We start from the raw sequence: 18,329 nt of genomic DNA on the forward strand, positions 1-18,329 counted from the left end.
GCACCGCGTGGATAAGACACCAACACCAGTGTCCCTGTAAATATTCCTGGAGCATAAGGGAGAATGAGTGGTATTAACGTGCTCAGAGCTGAGTCTGCTACCCCCCTCAGGTGGGCGTGGATGAACGGGATCCGAGCAGGCCTCACGGTCTGTTGGTTTTTGTTTTTTGTTTTTTTCCCTTCCGTGTTACAACAGAATAGTCTGCCATAGTGCAAGTTAGTCCTGGAGAAGCAATGTCGAACAACAGTTTTTCTTTCTGGGTGGCAAGAAATGACAACAAGCCTGATCTACTGTGTGGGAGGCCGGCTGATTACTTTGTGGTCCAGAAGCATTTCACAATTCTTATATGTGCCACTATTGTTTTGGGAGGTAAGTGGCTATGTGAGACTCTCCTCTGTCCATTGAACCTTTTCTCATTGTAGAGGATCACAGCTATGCCAAAAGTGTATCCAATGGAACTTCAAGCTGTGAATGAAGGCCGTCCACCCAGCTTCATTTAGTTTTTAAAGAGTGTCCGTGTGTATCCATTGCTTTATTCTGTCCCACTGGCTGAGCCTGGGAAGGTGGCCGGTAGATCAAGAAGCGTGAGACTGTCTGCCATCATGGAGCTTCCTCCTGGGGGAGGGAGGCAAAAAAATATTCATGAGGCAATGTGCTACATGTAGAGATCATGTCAGGATTCTCTAGAAATGAGGAGGGAGACTCTGATACTGCCAAGATGGCCAGGCCTACCCTGATCAAATTATCTGGGAGAGGAGAAGCAGCTCGACAGACAGACAAAGATCACAGACAAACCACCCACAGTTTGCATAGTTGAAGTCATTAATCTTGTGTATTATGGCTTCTTTAGATTTTATCCTCTAATGCCAGTCAGAGGCAGGCAGATCTCTGAGTTTGAGACCAGATGGAGTGAGTTCCAGGACACCCGGGGTTATACAGAAAGACCCTGTCTCACAGAAAAAGATTCCATTATGTGTAGGAATGCTTTTGCCTGCATATATGTCTGTGTACCATGTGCGTGCAGTGCTCATGGTGCCAGGAGAGGGCATTGGAACCTCTAGAACTGTTTAGTTATGACTGCTTCTGAGCTGCCATGAATGTTAGTGCTGGGGACCGAACCTAGGTCCCTCTGGAAAATCAGAAAGTGTGCTTGACCACAGAGCCATTCCTCCAGCCCCCATGATGGCTTTTGATGGGATTTTTCTTTACTCCACCCACTTTGCCCGCCTGGAAAAAAAAATTAGAGAGGGCTTTGTAAATAAAGGTTTCCTGAACGTGGATTTCAAATTCAGCAGGTGTACTGAATAGTGTTCATAGAGATAAAGTAGCCCAGTCAAAAACACCCCTGTGATGAGAGTTTCTAGGTCTCTGATGCCGGCTGCTCCAAAATCTTCTGGACTTAGGGAGATTCCCAAGGACTGAATAATGAAACAAATACACGTAAAGAGAACTTTCACTTTTCTGTTCATCAGGGAGGGAAATTGCTGTGTCTGGGCCTTTTGATACACTCACTAATGACTTTGGTTCCTTTCAGTACCCACAATGGTCAGATGACCATGAGCTTTGATGGCTCTAGATACACCCTGAGGATGTAAAGAAAAATGGTCAGGAGCAAAGGGCATTGCAGAAATAATGTCAAAACCATCTCTTTACCCAGACTTGAGCCTAAGAAATATTCAATAATTCTTTACTGCTCTGGTTCAACCTCAGTCTGGGAGGTAGGAAGTACCAAATCTAGGCCGCCAGTGAGCCTTGCTTTCTGCCGTTGGTAAGATGCCTGTAGAATGATCCTGATATGTTCCAGGGTGAGCAAGTGGGAGGCTGGTGAAGCCTCCATATTTTCCATAGTCTCCTGTGAGGGATGCCAATTATGTGTACCTTCTACTTAACAAAATGCATTTGTGGGCCAGTGAGTTTCAGGAAGTAAAAACACCTGTCTTACAAGCCTGTCCACATGAATTCAATTCCCAGAACCCACATAAGGTATGTAGAGTCCTTGACTCTCTCACACACACACACACACACACACACACACACACACACACACACACACACACACACTCCCCAAATCCAAACACATTTGTAATAATTATTAACTCTTCACACACACTATGACTCAGAAAATGTTGAAAATTAAATAACTAGGCTGAATATCAATGACACTATTTTGAAAATATAAACATCTATCTCTTTCAGGAAGGTTTATTTTTAGTATACACACACATATGCAAAGGGTTACACTACAGGTTGACACAGGCATTAACGCAATGTATACCGACCGAGTAGGATAGTTATTATTTTGAAACTATAAGTTATATTTTTATTTTTTAGGGTTTTCAAGGATGGTTTTAAAGAATTCTGAAGTCTTTGTCATGATAATTCTCTCTTTGTCGGGATTTGTGACAGGGCGACTGGCTTACAATTTTATTGAGGTACTGTATATATAATAAGTTAGGTCAAACACCTCAAACAAGATCTACTCCTAATGTGCAAGTTTTTCTTTAGTACAGGGGATCAAACTCAGGACCACACACATGCCAGGCAGAAGCACTCTCTCAATTTTGTGCACCTCCAGCCCTATGAAGTTAAAAAAAATGTGAACAGATATTAAGATAATTTCATATGGTGCTGAGCATTTTTGTAAAGAAAGACACATAAGAAATACAATAAGAGGGCTGGAGAGGTGACTCAGAGGTTAAGAGCACTGACTGCTCTTACAGAGGTCCTGAGTTCAATTCTCAGCAACCACATGGTGGCTCATAACCACCTGTATGCCCTCTTCTGGTGTGTCTGAATATAGCTACAGTGTATTCATACATAAAAATAAAAAAATCTGAAAAGAAAAAGAAAAAGAAAAAGAAATACAATAAGAGAGTTGTAAGTTAGGAAAGCTTCAAATGAAGCTGTAATTTGGAAGTGAGGGCAATTCATGTGCACTGGCAGGTTCCTTGTCATTCTTCTCTGAGCCTTACCCTTTCCGTCTTGTTACTCCTTCCAAATTCCTCTTTCTTTCTTTTGTGGGTACACTGGCTTATTCCCTGATGTTCACTTTAAACATGTAGAGACTTGATACAGAAGGCAGCATCTCTTTTTTTTTTTCAAGATTTATTTTATGTGTATGGGGCGTTTTGCCTCCTGTAAGTGCATTGTGTGCCTTTCTAGTATCCATGAAAGCCAGAAGAGGGTGCCAGATCCCCTGGAGCTGGAGTTACAGACAGTATTAGCCTCTGTGTGGGTGCAGTGAACTTTACCTGGTCCTCAGTAAGAGCAGCAAGTGCTCTAACCACTAAACCATCTTTCTAGCCCCTGTAGCAGTTCTTTTCATGATAAAGCACATTCTCTCTTTTCTCTCAAGAGTAAATATGAAATATGCACCACACACAACCTAACCATGAGAAACTACTCCTTCATTGTTTCAGCTTATTACTGCCCAGTCTTAACAGCAGTACAATGTCCATCAACAATTTGTCTCTGTTCAATGTTTCAGGTTTTTAGGATGGGAGATAATACCTAAGGTCTATTTATCTAGGGCTGTGAAAGCCTATCAGTCTCCCCAAGTCTCACCACTCCCACTGGCTAGCATCATTTGAGTGTTTACTATGTTCCACACGCATTTTTTTTTCGGGGCTGGGGACCGAACCCAGGACCTTGTGCTTCCTAGGTAAGCGCTCTACTACTGAGCCAAATCCCCAACCCCTCCACACGCATTTTTAAGTGCTCTGTACTTATGAATTTACCAACTCAATAACCCTTGGGTGGAGCCATTCATTCTTGCCATTCATTCATTCATGGTTAGTACTCACTAACCACTTTATAGATGAGGAACCGAGGCACTGAGAAGTTAGATAATGCGGATGTTAAATTGGAATATTCTAGAAAACACTTTTAGAGGAGAATAATTGCAGCACTTGGACCACCACTGTGTTTTCTATTACTTTATGTGCACCATTCCCCATCCATGCCCTATACAGATTATACCACCATCTAAACAGCATGCTTCTCTACTGACGAACTGGGATTTTTCTTCAATTTAAGCAAATCTCTGCAAATCCACAAATATCTATGCAAGAGTATGTAATAGATATATTAAACTAAATATCTAATAACATAGTTAAAATACTTTTCTGTGGATTGGGTAGCATTATCTCAGGTGACACCAATGGTAAGGGATATAATTTCTGTAAATACCCATTATAGATTATAATATGTAATACTGTATATATATCATATATATGCAATGTTCATGTAAAATACCTTATCAGAGAAGACCAGTTTAAAAGGAGGAAAGAATGGGAAGGAAGGGGCTAGAGAGGCGGCTCAGTGGTTAGGACACTTGGTTCTCTTGCAGAGGGTCTACATTTGGTTCCCAGCAGCAACATGGTGACTCACAACCCTTTGTAACTCCAGTTCCAGGGGATCTGACACTTTAACCTGGCCTCCTGGGGTACTGAAGGCATGTAGCGAATATGCACAAATGCAGATGCAGCCAAACATAAGTTATTCTTCAAAAGGAGAAAAGATGTATTTGGGCTCATGGTTTCATACTTTTTCAGTCCTTGGTTGTTCAGCTCCATGGCTGTGATTTGTAGGGAGACGGAGCATCAACATCGTGACAGAGGATGGGGCAGAGCAAGGCTGCTCACCTCATGACAGAGAGAGCTAGAAAGAAACGCTCTAGGACAAGATATGCTCTAGAATGCCACCTCAATGTCCTTCCATTCAGTACCCATATCCTAAAAGCCCAATGACGAGATTTGCATTCTCATGATCCAAAACCCAGCAGCACCACCTGTTGGAACCAAGCCCTCAAACAAACCTTTTCAAGGCCTTGGAGATGCAGCGCGGTGCCGGTGCGGGTGTGGGTGCGGTGCCGGTGTGGGTTCGGGGCCCACGCTTCTAAACCACCAGAGTAACAGGCTAATATTTCCTTGCATTTGCTACTTTAGGTGCACCAAATTGTCTACCCTCTTCTAAAAACGCCAAGCTTTTCACTGTATTGTTATTTTTTACCTTTAATTGTATTCGTGGCTGCTTTGGACGTGGACTTTTATATAGTCAAGAACGTGTTTTGGCAGGTAAGCATTTTAAAACAGCTAACCGTCTCTGCTCTGTAGGGCTACTAATTTAGAAGAGTGGCAGGGTTGGGCAGGGTGGGATTAATGTTTGCTGAGGCACCACCAAGTTTAGGATCCGAGGAAATAACATCTCAGTTTTGCCCATGAGCCACTGAAGCAGAGTTCACAAGAGGATCCGGAAATACGTGGGTCTGGGTTCCGGTCTAATCCAATTTCATCTCGACTGTACAGGCCTTTCTTTTATTGCTAGAATTGTAGTTATTTATCTTTTCTCTTTTTCCTTAATTATACTTGTTGCATTTTATTTCTGTTTTCAGAGAACATTTCCCCCGTTTTGGTTTAACTCTGTTCTTTCTAGCACCTTGAATTAAAACGAGTTGAATTGTAGCATTTTAATGGTATTTTGTATATGCAGGGTGTAATTTTTTCCCCCTTTAACCTGACTTCATGTTTTGTCTTTTAGTGTTTCCATTATTACTAAATTCCAATTTTTAAAAAGCTTTTTGGGGGGCAGGGATACATTATTTTTTAGTTAACTTATATGTAGAACAGGCTGACCTTGAGTATACAAGGTTCTGTCTGTTGGGGTTAAAGGTGTGCACCACCAGGCCTGCAGGGTGCAGGTAGTGTTGCAGTAAATAGAGATGTGCAAGTGACCTGTGGTGTGTTGGTTTAGAGTCCTTTGGGTGCCCTGTAACCGCAAACCCCAAACAATGCCAGTTAAAGTAATAAAATAACGGCGAGAGACATGGCCCAGTCCGTAAGACACGGGCTGTTCCTCCAGAGGACCTGGATTTGGTTCCCAGCACACAAACGGCAGCTCACAATCATCTGTAACTTCAGTTCCAGGGGATCCGATGCCCATTTCTGGCCTCCATGGGGACGGGTTATACAAGTAGTCTAAATGCCACGGATATACATGCAGGTAGAACGCCAACACCGTGACATAAAAGAATAAAATGGTGATTATGGCCAAGATACATTGTGTATATGCATGAAATTCTCAAAGGATAAATTAAAAATATTATATAATTAAAAGTAATACTGTAAAAAGAGTCGATAGTCACAGATGTGGGTCTTGAACGTCAAAGCCGTCAAGTTCTCTTGGGATAATGTAACGCCGTGTGGTGAATTGCTTCACAGGTCTTGCTAACGGGACTGATCAGTTTTGGCACAGCGTTTGCTACTATTTCCTACGTGGTCCTGAAATTCCACGAGGACAAGTGGGATCTGCAGTGCTGTCTGCTCTTCAGCATCACGCTGTGTATCATAGACCCTCTGCACTCCGTCAACTCGCTGAAGATGATCGGTAGGCCAGGCTCCCGCTCCTCGCTTTGACGACAACCTGCCGGAAGTACTTCCTCCCGTGGTTTGTGGGCTCAGCCGAGCAGGGCTTCGTGCTTTATTTTCTCAGGGAGAATCAAATTCTGAGTAACCTGGTATTTAACCCTATCACTCAGAGCTCATGGGGAGGCAGGCATCCTAGTACTTTACATCCAGATTAAACACTGGAAAAACAATTACAACAAAAACTATAAATATACCTAGCCTTAGGAATGACAATAGCGATAATAGGGATGGTGATAATATCTCAACTGTATATTTTCAATTATTATTGTTTCAAGACCCTGAGGTGAAAAAAAGATTATCCAAGTCCAATTTTTTGATGATGATGGTGGTGGTGGTGGTGGTGGTGGTGATGATGATGATGATATTATCAGTTTGGGTTTTTTTTTCCCAATGGTTTATATTAAATGATCACATTTATTTTGTTCTTCAGACAGGGTTTCCCTAGGTAGCTTTGGCTTACCTGAAGCTCACTACATAGGCCAGGCTAGCCTTGACCTCAGAGATCTGTCCGCTTTTGCCTTCTGAATGTGGCCTAACAGTTGCTTTTGAAATACAGGGTTATGAAAACCTGTCTATCAATTTGTATTTGCATTGGGCTACATAGTGTATACTACCATAGGTCATAGCTTCTTAAGTTTGGGGTTCATGTGTCTAAGTAAGAGAAGACTAAGGCTAGTAGGCACATTACAAACTCATCAAGGCTCACGCTCTAGAGAAACAGGAGCTGGAGTTACCTTCTGAAAGAACTAAAAAACAAAAACAAAGACAAAACTGGACAGAGAACAAAATAAAAGAAAAAGAGAGTTACCAGTGAGACAGTGTACGTAGGTCAGTGGGTCTCGAGAGATGGGGAGAGGAGGGAGAGAGACAGAGAGACACAGAGAGAAACAGGCAGGCACACAGACAGTCAGTCAGTCAGACAGACAGACAGACAGACAGAATAGCTCTTTCTTTAGCTTCCCATCTGGAGAGAGAAAACTTAAGGCGGAGCTTGGAGGTTTCCTTAGAGTTGAGCAGCTCCAGGCCCTACAGAAAAGTCGCTGCAGAGAAGAAAGCTGCTTGAAGGAAGCAGGGTGAAGGTCTGCGTTTTGGATAGGACATCATTACTGCATGTGTGTGCAATGGCCAAGGCTAGAGGAAGAAAATACATGAAAGAGCAAAGAAGTAATTTCCTTCAGATTCTCTACGTTCTTCGTGGAAAGCAGCCTCAGTTCACGGTACATCAGATAGAACACGCAGAATATTACTGCCTCAGTGGGCTGCAGTGCTGTGGGCCAAGGAGCCAGGTCCTCCTGCAACCCTGACTGGGAGGCCAGGGAATGAAGAAAGGACAGGCACACACACACACGCACATATATGTGTACACACATATAATAAACCAGGATCAGGGGGTGTTTTCTCAGCACGGGGGAGGGGTTAGCTAGTTTGGTGGGTGGCTGCAGTTGCTAATCTTTGCACAAACTAATCAGTCATTCATAAACACCTAAACTTCGACTCCCGAGGAAAGCTTTGCCGTGTCTCTTGAACCTGGGCGATGTGGGTAAGCTTTGACATTGCCCTTGACATGACTGAGCCCACGTCACAGCACCCACACACTCACTCAGGACCTTAATCACCCAGGGCTTCCTCCACGTGCTACGCCAGACTCAGCCTTAGTTAGATGGCTGTTCTGGTGTTACACAATGAAGCTTAAAGCAGGACTCACCGGCTGGTTGTGGTGATGTACACTTTTCAATCCCAGCACTCCGGAGGCAGAAGGCAGATGGATCTCTGTGATTTCAAAGCTAGCCTATTTACATAGCAAGCTCCTGACCAGCCAGGGTTCTATAGTAAGACCCTAGCTCCAAGTAATTTAAGTGGGTTATGGACCATTCTTGTGATGTTTGGGTAATTATGTCCTTGTCCTTGACTTTATGAAGTTGAACTGAACTTTTTCTTTATTTTTTCTTTTCTTTCTTCTCTTTCCTTTCTCCATTCCTTCCTTCCTTCCTTCCTTCCTTCCTTCCTTCCTTCCTTCCTTCCTTTCTTTTTTTGAGCCAGGGTTTCTCTCTGTAGCTCTGACTGCCCTGGAACTTGCTCTGTAGACCAGGCTGGCCCTCAATTCAGAGATCTGCCTTCCTCTGCCTCCCAAGTGCTGGGACTAAAGGTGTGCACCACCATTCCCCACCACAACTCACCTGTCTGTCTTCCTCTCCCTGTCTCTGTTTCTGTCTGTCTTTCTCTTTCTGTTCATTAATTGAAAATAATTTTTTTTACAAACAATATATTCTGATATTCTGTTCACAATTTCTCCTCCCCCAAATCCTCCCAGATTCTCTCTACCCTCCTGCCCATCCTTTCTTTCTCTCTCATTAGAAAACAAACAGGAAAACAAAACAAAACAAAACAAAAACCCTCAGGACAAAACAAGGGCAAAAGAAGCAGTGCCATAGAAAAAAATCACATAAAAATGCAAAATCAGATCATACTATATAATCAAAAGACCTGTATGGTTGTTTTTTTTGTTTTTTTTTTCTTTTCTTTTTTTTGGAGCTGGGGACCGAACCCAGGGCCTTGTGCTTGCTAGGCAAGCGCTCGACCACTGAGCTAAATCCCCAACCCCGACCTGTATGTTTTTAAAAAAAAAAACTATTGTTTTTTTGTTTTTAAACCAAAAAGGAACCAAAAATACCACTGGGTTCCTTTTGTGTTAGTCATCTACTGCTGGGTATGGGGTCTGTCCTTAAGTATGGTTTGTATACCCAGCGAGACTCCTTCGGAGAAAACAAAATTTTTTCCTTTGAAAATACTTGTCATTTGGAGATCGTTTTCAAAGGAAAGGTTTGGGGTGGGGGTTGTGTCTACTTCCCCTCTCAGTGCTGGAGCTCCTCTTGGCTTAGCCTGTGGAGGCCCTGTGAATGTTGCCGCAGTCTCCATGAGTCACAGACGTGCCAGCCTTGTTGTGTTTAGAAGGCCTTGTTTCCTTGGTGTCTCCCACCGGCCACTGACTCTTACACTCTCTCTGCCTCTTCTTCCTCTAAGTTCCCCGAATCCGGAGGATTTGATGGAGATATTCCATTTAGGACTGAGGGTTGGGCAAAGAGATTTGCAGACAGTCTAAGATTGGCTCTGTCACATGGTCACTAATAGTCACTCTTTTGAGGGCCTAAATGAAAGAGAACAAGCAGAGGAAAAAGAAATACAAAAAATGTACAGTTTGAGGGAAGAAGCACTAAGGTAATCTTAGAGCCCAGGCTTGTGCTGAAGGAGAGGCCTGGTGAGAAAAGGGAGGAGACCTCAGGGTAAGACCCTCACCCAGCTAATCCTGCAGTTGGTGAAAAGAAAGTCAGAGGGATTTTCTGGTCCTAAGAAGCAACAATAAATCAAAGCTTATGCAGATGTAGTTCAAGGAGGAAGCCAGACTCTATTCTAAGCAGGCAGATGAACTTGGCAGTGTTGGCCATGTGGTTCTTCTGACTTTAGAGCCACGAAGGATACATGAGTAAATGGGTTCTGGAATTTTCCTCCAAGGTTAAGGAAAATTGCCATGGATAGGCATGTGGCAAGGGACTCCCTGTGTGGCCCTGAGAGACCTGGGTTGTTGGAGTCCCCAAAATGTTAGAGGTGCCAGAGCTGTGGGATACTTGCCGAGGAGAGCTGTATACAGGAAGCAGAACAAACCCAAGAGACGGAGTGTGTTGCAGTCAGCAATAGTGGAACCATCTAAGTCCTTTGACATCAAGTGTCAGGTTTTGGAGTTTGCCCTGCCACGGTTTGGTCTGAATTTGGTTCAGTATTTTCACACTATGCCTCCATTCTGCCCTTTTGGAATGGTAATGTATAGTTCTTGTAGTTATGTGTTGGAAGTACATCATTTGCTTTTTTATTTTACAGGGGGTTACAATTAAGAGATTGCCTTGCATCTCAGCAGAGACCACCTTGGATGTTGGATTTTAAACTGTTTTGAGACTGCAAAAGACTGTGGGATCTTTTGAAGTTGGACTAAAAGCCTTTTTTATTTTGAGCTGGCCATAGTATATGGGGGCCAGGAATGAGGTGGATTGAATAAGAAATACTCCCTTAGGCTCATTTATTTGAATACTCGGTCCTCAGCTAGTTGAACAGTTTGCAAAGAATTAGGAGGTGTGGCCTTCCTTATTGCAAAAGGTGTGTCACTGAGGGGAGGACTTTGAGATTTCAAAAGCCGGGGCTTGGTGGTAGAGCGCTTGCCTAGCAAGGGCAAGGCCCTGGGTTTGGGCCCCAGCCCCGGAAAAAAAAAAAAGAAAAAAAAAAAGAAAGAAAAAGAAAGAGATTTCAAAAAGCCCACACCTTTCCCAATTATCTCTCTGCCTTGCCTGCCTGCCTGCTGCCATGTTCCCTACCATGATGGTCATGGACTCGCCCTCTGAAACTGTAAACCCAAGAAAAACTCTTTCTTCTGTAAATTGCCTTGGTCATGTTGTCTTATCACAGCAATAGAACAGCAACCAAGATTCAGACCGACTAGGAAGGGGGAAAGGAGAAAGCCAGTTGAACGTTATCATTTCCTTTTCTCTGCTTCTTGACTCAGAACAGGAAGCCCCGTATAGCCCTGCTATGAATTCCTCATTGTGATGGATGCTATCCTCAAACTGTGAACCACATTAACCTTTCTTTCCTTGATTCTTTTCTTTCTTTCTTTTTTTAGTATGTGTGTTGGAGTGTGTAGGTGTATATGCAGCAAGTGCGTGCAAGTGCCCTAGGAAACCCTGAAACTGCAGCTATAGGCAGTTGTGAACTCTCCAATTTGGGTGCTGGGAAGCAAATGCAGAGAGTTACAGACAGCTGTGAGCTATCATGTGGGTGCATTTTGAACCTGGGTCTTCTGGATGAGCAGTCAGTGCTCTTAACTGCTGAGCCATCTCTCCAACCCCCTTAAATTGTTTCTTGTCAGGTATTTTCTAACAACAATGAGAAAAAGTAACTAATTACAAGTGCTCTATTTTCTGACTCTGGGCTCACCCTACCATCCCAAGGGGCCTTATGCTTCACTGTGGAGGCCTTCTGGGGGCACCAGGAAAATCCAGCTTGGAACCCTCCCCCACCAATCCCTTGCCAGTCTGGTCCACCTGGGGGACAGCCAGCAGAGGTGAGCTGAGTGCTACCTTCTCACCTCTATTGTCTGGACCATGCCTTCCAGAGAAGCCCTGATGGCACCAGGATCATCCAGCCAACACCAGCACCAAACAGATGGCTACAGAATAGTGTAAGAACATAGTCCACAAGAGCCAAGGCACTATGGCAACACCAGAGCCCAGCTATCCTACTACTGCAAGCCCTGGGTATACTAACACAGCCAAAGCATAAGAAGATGACCTTACATTCAACCTTATAAGGATGATGGAGGCCTTTACTTAATGCATCCCTTTAAGAAATACAGGAAAATACAATCAAACAGGTGAAGAAAATGAATAAAATTGTCTAAGAACTGAAAATGGAAATAGAAACAATAAAGAAAACACAAGTTGAGGCAACCCTGGAGATGCAAAACCTAGGGAAGAGACCAGGAACTACAGATGCAAAGATCACCAACTGAATACAGGAGATGGAAGAGAGAATCTCAGGCATAGAAGATACAATAGAAAAAATGAATACATCTGTCAAAGAAAATGAAAAATATAAAAAGTTCATGACACAAAACATCCAGGAAAATTGGGACACTATGAAAAGGCCAAACCTAAGAATAATAGAAATAGAAGAAGGAGAAAATTCCCAGCTCAAAGGCCCAGAAAATATCTTTAACAAAAATCATAGAAAAAATTTCCCTAATTTAAAGAGATGCCTATAAATGTAAAAGAAACTTACAGAACACCAAATAGATTGAACCAGAAAAGAAAATCTTCTAACCACATAATAATCAAAACACTAAATGTACAGAACAAAGAAAGAATGTTAAAAGATGCAAGGGGGAAAGGTCAAGCAACATAAAAGGCAGAACTATTAGAATTACACCTGACTTCTCAGTAGAGACTCTAAAAGCCAGAAGGGCCTGAGCAGATGTCTTACAGTCTCTTGAGAAACCACAGGTGTCAGCTCCAACTAGTATAGCCAGCAAAACTTTCAATCATAGATGGAAAAAACAGATATCCAATGACAAAACTAAATTTAAACAATATCTTTTCACTAGTCCAGTCCTATAGAAGATACTAGAAGGAAAACTCCAATGAAAGGAGGGTAACTACACCCACGAAAACACAAAAAATAGTAAGTCCATACCAGCAAAACCAAAAGAAGAAACACACACACATACACACACACACACACACACACACACACACACACACACACACACACTCTCCTACCACTAACAGGAACTAACAACCATTAGTCATGAATATCTCTCAACATCAATGGATTCAATCCCCCAATAAAAAGACAGGTTGGGCTGGAGAGGTGGCTCAGTGATTAAGAGCACTGACTGCTCTTCCAGAGGTCCTGAGTTCAAATCCTAGCAACCACATGGTGGCTCACAACCATCTGTAATGAGATCTGATGCCCTCTTCTGGTGTGTCTGAAGACAGCTACAGTGTACTTATATATAATAAATTAATTAATCTTTAAAAAAAGACATAGGTTAACAGAGTGGATGCGTAAACAGGATCCATCATTCTGCTGCATGCAAGAAACACACCTCAGCAACAAAACTAGACGTTTCCTCAGAGTAAAGGGCTAGGAAAAGATTTTTCAAGCAAATGGACCCATGAAACAAGCTAGAGTAGTCATTCTAATATCTAATAAGATAAACTTTCAGCTATAATTAATCAAAAGAGATTCAGAAGAACACTTCATACTCATCAAAGGAAAAATCCACCAAGATGACATCTCAAATTTGAGCATCTATACCCCAAATACAAGGGCATCCACATTCATAAAAGAAACATTACTAGGGAGACTTCGACACCCTACTCTCATCAAATGACAGGTCACTGAGACAGAAACTGGAAAAAATCTCATACTAGCAACTCAACAGCACACCTGAAATATCTGGAACAAAAAGAAGGAATCACACCCAAGAGAAGTAGATGGCAGAAAATAATCAAACTCAGAGCTGGAATCAATAAATTAGAAACAAAGAGAACAATTCAAAGAATCAATGAAAATGAGAGTTGGCTCTTTGAGAAACAGATAGACAAACCCTTAGCCAAAGTAACTAAAAGGCATACAGACAGTATCCAAATGAACAAAATCAGCAATGAAAAAAGGGACATAATAGACACTGAGGAAATTCAAAGAATTGTTACTTCAAACGCTGGTACACCACAAAATTGGAAAAATCTAAATGAAATGGATGGTTTTTCCAGACAGATATCACTTACCAAAGTTAAATTAAGATAAGATTAAGTGTCTAAATAGTCTCTAAGAAAATAGAAATAGTCATTAAAAGTCTCCCTCCAAAAGCTCAGGACCAGATGGTTTTAGCCAGAATTCTGTCAGACTTTCAAAGAAGACTTAACACTAATACTCCTCAAACTATTCCACAAAACAGAAACAGGGGCTGGAGAGATGGTTCAGTGGTTAAGAGCACCCAACTACTCTTCCAGAGGTCCTGAGTTCAATTCCCAGCAACCACATGGTGGCTCACAACCATCTGTAAAGAGATCCGATGCCCTCTTCTGGTGTATCTGAAGACAGCTACAGTATACTTATATATAATAAATGAATAAATCTTTAAAAAAAAAAAAGAAACAGAAGGAACATTGCCAAACTCATCCTATGAGACCACAGTCACCCTGATATCTAAACTATACAAAAACTCAAAGAAAGAGAATTTCAGACCAGTTTCCTTTATGAACATATGCAAAAATACTCAATAAAACACTCACAAACCGAATCCAAGGACCCATCAAAGACATCACCTACCATGATCAAGTAGGTTTCATCCCAGGGATACAGGGGTGGTTCAATATAAGAAAATCTATCAACATAATCCACCACATAAACAAACTGAAAGGAATAAAACCCACACAATCATCTCTTTAGATACTGAAAAAAGCCTTTGACAAAATCCAACAACTCTTCATGTTAAAAGTGTTAGAGAGACCAGGGATACAAGGCACATACCTAAACACAATGAAAGCAATATACAGCAAAGCCAATAGACAACCTCAAATTAAATGGAGAGAAACAATAAACGGGCGGCAAGGAATCAGAGAAACAACCCCCTTCACCAAAGCCACGAATAATCTAAATATCTTGGTGTAACTCTAACCAAGCAAGTGAAAGACCTGCATGACAGGAACTTCAAGCCTCTGAAGAAAATAACTGAAGAAGATATCAGTGGATGAAAAGGACCCCTGCCCCTGCCACCATGCTCATAGACTGGTAGGATTAACACAGTAAAAATGGCCATCTTAACAAAAGCAATCTACAGATTCCCATTAACTCCAACACAATTCTTCACAGACCTTGAGAGAAAATTCCCAACTTCATATGGAAAAGTTAAAAATAATTAGGGTATCTAAAGGAATTCTGCACAATTAAAGAACTTCTGGAGGTATCCCTGATCTCAAGCTGTACTGTAGAGCAATAGTGGTTAAAAAAAAAACAAAAAACAAAACAAAAAACAAAACAAACAAACAAACAAACAAACAAAACAAAAACCAAAAACCAAAAAAACTGAATGGTGTTATTACAGAAACAGACAGGTGGGTCAATGGAATCAAATTAAAGACCCAGACATAAACCCACACACCTATGGACACTTGATGTTTGACAAAGAAACCAAAACCATACAATGGAAAAAAGGAAGCATCTTCAACAAATGGTGCTGATCTAACTGGGTATCTTCATGTAGGAAAATGTAAATAGATCCATATCTATTACCCTGCACGAAACTGAAGTCCAAGTGGATCCCTAACTCTAATAGAAGACAAAGTGTGGAATAGCCTTGAAGTATTGGTACAGGAGACAACTTCCTGAACAGAACCCCAATAGCTCAGGACTAAAATCAACATAATCCTGATGAAACGGAAAAGTTTTTGTAAGGCGAAGTACAACCTCAACAGGACAAAATGGCAGCCTACAGATTGGGAAATTGTCTTCACCAACCCTTTATCTGACAGAGGGCTAATATTCAAAATATGTAAATACTCAAAAAGTTAGACTCCAATAAACCAAAATACCCAGTTACAATGGGGTACAGAGCTAAACAGGGAATTCTCAGCAAAGGATTCTCAAAAGAAATGTTCAGCATCTTTAGTCATCGGGGAAATGAATATCAAAATGATTCTGAGATTCCACCTCACATCAATCAGAATGGCTATGATCAAAAACTCAAGGGACAGCACATGCTGGTGAGGATGTGAAGCAAGGGGAACATTCCTCCATTGCTGGTGAGAGTGCAAAATTGTGCAATTACCCTGGAACTCAACCTGGCAGTTCCTTAGAAAATTGGGAATCATTCTACTTCAAGACCCAGATATACCACTTCTGGGCATATACCTATATACCTGAAAGATGCTCCACCATACCTCAAGGACACGGACTCCACTATGTTCATAGCAGCCTTATTTGTCTTTTTTTTTTAAGGCTTATTTATTTTAGTTATGAGTATGCTGTTGCTATCTTCAGACACACCAGAAGAGGGCATTGGACCAATTACAGATGGTTGTGAGCCACCATGCAGTTGCTGGGATTTGAACTCAGAACCCTGGAGGCGCAGTTAGTGCTCTTAACCACTGAGCCATCTCTTCAGCGCCTGGCAGCCTTATTTGTAATAGCCAGAAACTGAAGGTAACCCATATGCACCTTAACCAAAGAATGGATAAAGAAAATGTGGTTCATTTACACAATAGAATACGATCCAGCTATCAAAAACAAGGACATCGTGAAATTTGCACACAAATGGACGGAATTAGAATGTCATTCTGAGTGAGATAACCCAGACCCTAAAGGACATGCCTGGTATGTACTCATTGATAAGTGAATATTAACTACAATGTACAGGATACTCATGCTATAACCCACAGACCCAAAGAAGCTAATTAACAAGGAGGGTCCACGGGAGGATGCTTGAATCTCGCTTAGAAGGGGAAATAAAATTGTTGTTGGAGGTGGATAGAGGGAGAGAACTGGGTGGGAGAGGAGATGGAGAGGGGAATGGGAAATGGGTCAGCTGTAGGGAGAACTAGGTAGAGAGGGCAGGGAGAGTAAAGGGAGATGCAGTGGTGGTGGGGGACATAGGGGGACATCTCTAGGATGTGCCAGAGACTTAGGATGGGGGAGGCTCCAGGGAGTCTATGAGGGTGACTCTAGCCAAGACTCCTAACAGAGGGGGCTATAGAGCTTGAAGAGGCCACCTGTAGCCAGGCAGAACCCCCAGTGAAGGGAGAAGTACACTAATCCACCCACAAAGCCCTCCACCCAAAATTTGTCCTGCTTTCAAGAAGTGCATCTTGAGATCCATCCAATGGGCAAGAACCAACCCCTGGCACTATTGATGATCCTCTGTTATGCTTACACACAGGAAGGAGCCTAGCATAACTGTCCTCTGAGAGGCTCCACCCAGCAGCTGACTGAAACAGTTGCAGAGACCCACAGTCAAACTTTAGAAGGAGCTCAGGAAGTCTTGTGGAAGAGTTGGGGGAATAATTGAGGTGCCAGGAGGGGACAGGGACTCCACAAGTTGACCCACAGAGTCAACTAACTCGGACCCTTGGGAGCTCCCAGAGATTGAAGCACCAACCAAAAAGCATACAAGGGCTGGACCAAGGCTCTGCACACATGTAGCAGATGTGCGGCTTGGTCTTTGTACAGATCCCTCAACAACTGGAGTAGGGGTTTACCCTGACTCTGTTGCCTGTATGTGGATCCTGTTCCCCTAACTGGGCTCTCTTTTTCTGGATCCAGTGGGGGAGGATGTACCTAGTCCTGGAGTAACTTGAGGTACGGGGGGGGGGGAGACCTCCCCCTTCTCAGAGATGAAGGCAGTGAGGGGAGGGACTGTGTGAGGGAGGACTGAGAGGAGGGGGGCTGCAGTTGAGATGTAAAGTGAATAAATAAATTAATGGAAAACAGCAACAACAAAAATTAATTAAAAGTAATTAAATGAATGAAAATTAACTTAATATAGAATCATTAATGATTTAATATGTGTTACTATAATGTGAGACATATATTTGTATATAATAAATATAAATATAAATTAATTAACTAAATTAACTAAAAGTTATTTTAAATTTTACATACCATTCACATACTCGAGGAACACACTGACCCAGGCCAGGGGTTTGTCTACACAGTGCAGAAGCATTGGAGAGACATACAAGAGACTATAATGGTCACCCTTCTTCTTACCATAAATGAAGGGGTACAGCCTCAGATTCAATTGTGAGGTTCTTCCCTGTCCTTAACAGACCCTTGGGCTTTGTTCCCAGGGAGAGTCATTCACATCCAGCTCCCAGTAATGCTCCTCAGAGGTGAAGCATTCCCTTCCTCAGATGACACAAGCCGTATCCATCAGAATATACAGAAGCACCAGTGTGTTTGCATCCAGACATCAAATTCCTCACTAAGTCAACCACTATGGTATTGTAACTATTTGTGTTATCCTTAATACAAGTATCCATTGAGGGACAAGGTGGTTATTCCCGTCAAAATCAGCCTTTTAGTTCCTAAGAGATGGAAGGCATTGCCTGGAGACTTACGGGAAAAACAAAGAATGATTAGTGTGATAGCTTTGGCAGGAAAATTCTAGATTCAAAGAATACCACTAAATCTGAAGAAGAAAAAAAAATAATCAGAAGAGGTGGGGGCGATCAGAAAATTCAGAGGTTGAAATTTTACTTCCATCAGCTTGTCCTGACCCATAAAACCTGTAGACCTGTTCATTCATTGTCCCACAGCAGCTTAATGCACACCATGCCTCTTCTCGGAGAAAAGAAGGAA

General features: G+C 42.2%; 1 protein-coding gene across 1 annotated transcript in view; it reads left to right on the forward strand.

Moving 5' to 3' along the window:
• Positions 1-233: 233 nt before the first annotated feature.
• The window catches only part of Slc9c2 (solute carrier family 9 member C2 (putative)), a 64,134-nt gene continuing 46,038 nt past the window's right edge, over positions 234-18,329 (forward strand). Inside the window, exons 1-4 of the mRNA XM_032914660.1 lie at positions 234-369; positions 2,332-2,432; positions 4,947-5,075; positions 6,219-6,384. Coding sequence (XP_032770551.1) covers positions 234-369; positions 2,332-2,432; positions 4,947-5,075; positions 6,219-6,384 — 532 coding nt within the window. The remainder of the gene's footprint in view (positions 370-2,331; positions 2,433-4,946; positions 5,076-6,218; positions 6,385-18,329) is intronic.

This window comes from Rattus rattus, chromosome 10 (assembly GCF_011064425.1).
Source record: "Rattus rattus isolate New Zealand chromosome 10, Rrattus_CSIRO_v1, whole genome shotgun sequence".
Taxonomy (NCBI): Eukaryota; Metazoa; Chordata; class Mammalia; order Rodentia; family Muridae; genus Rattus; species Rattus rattus.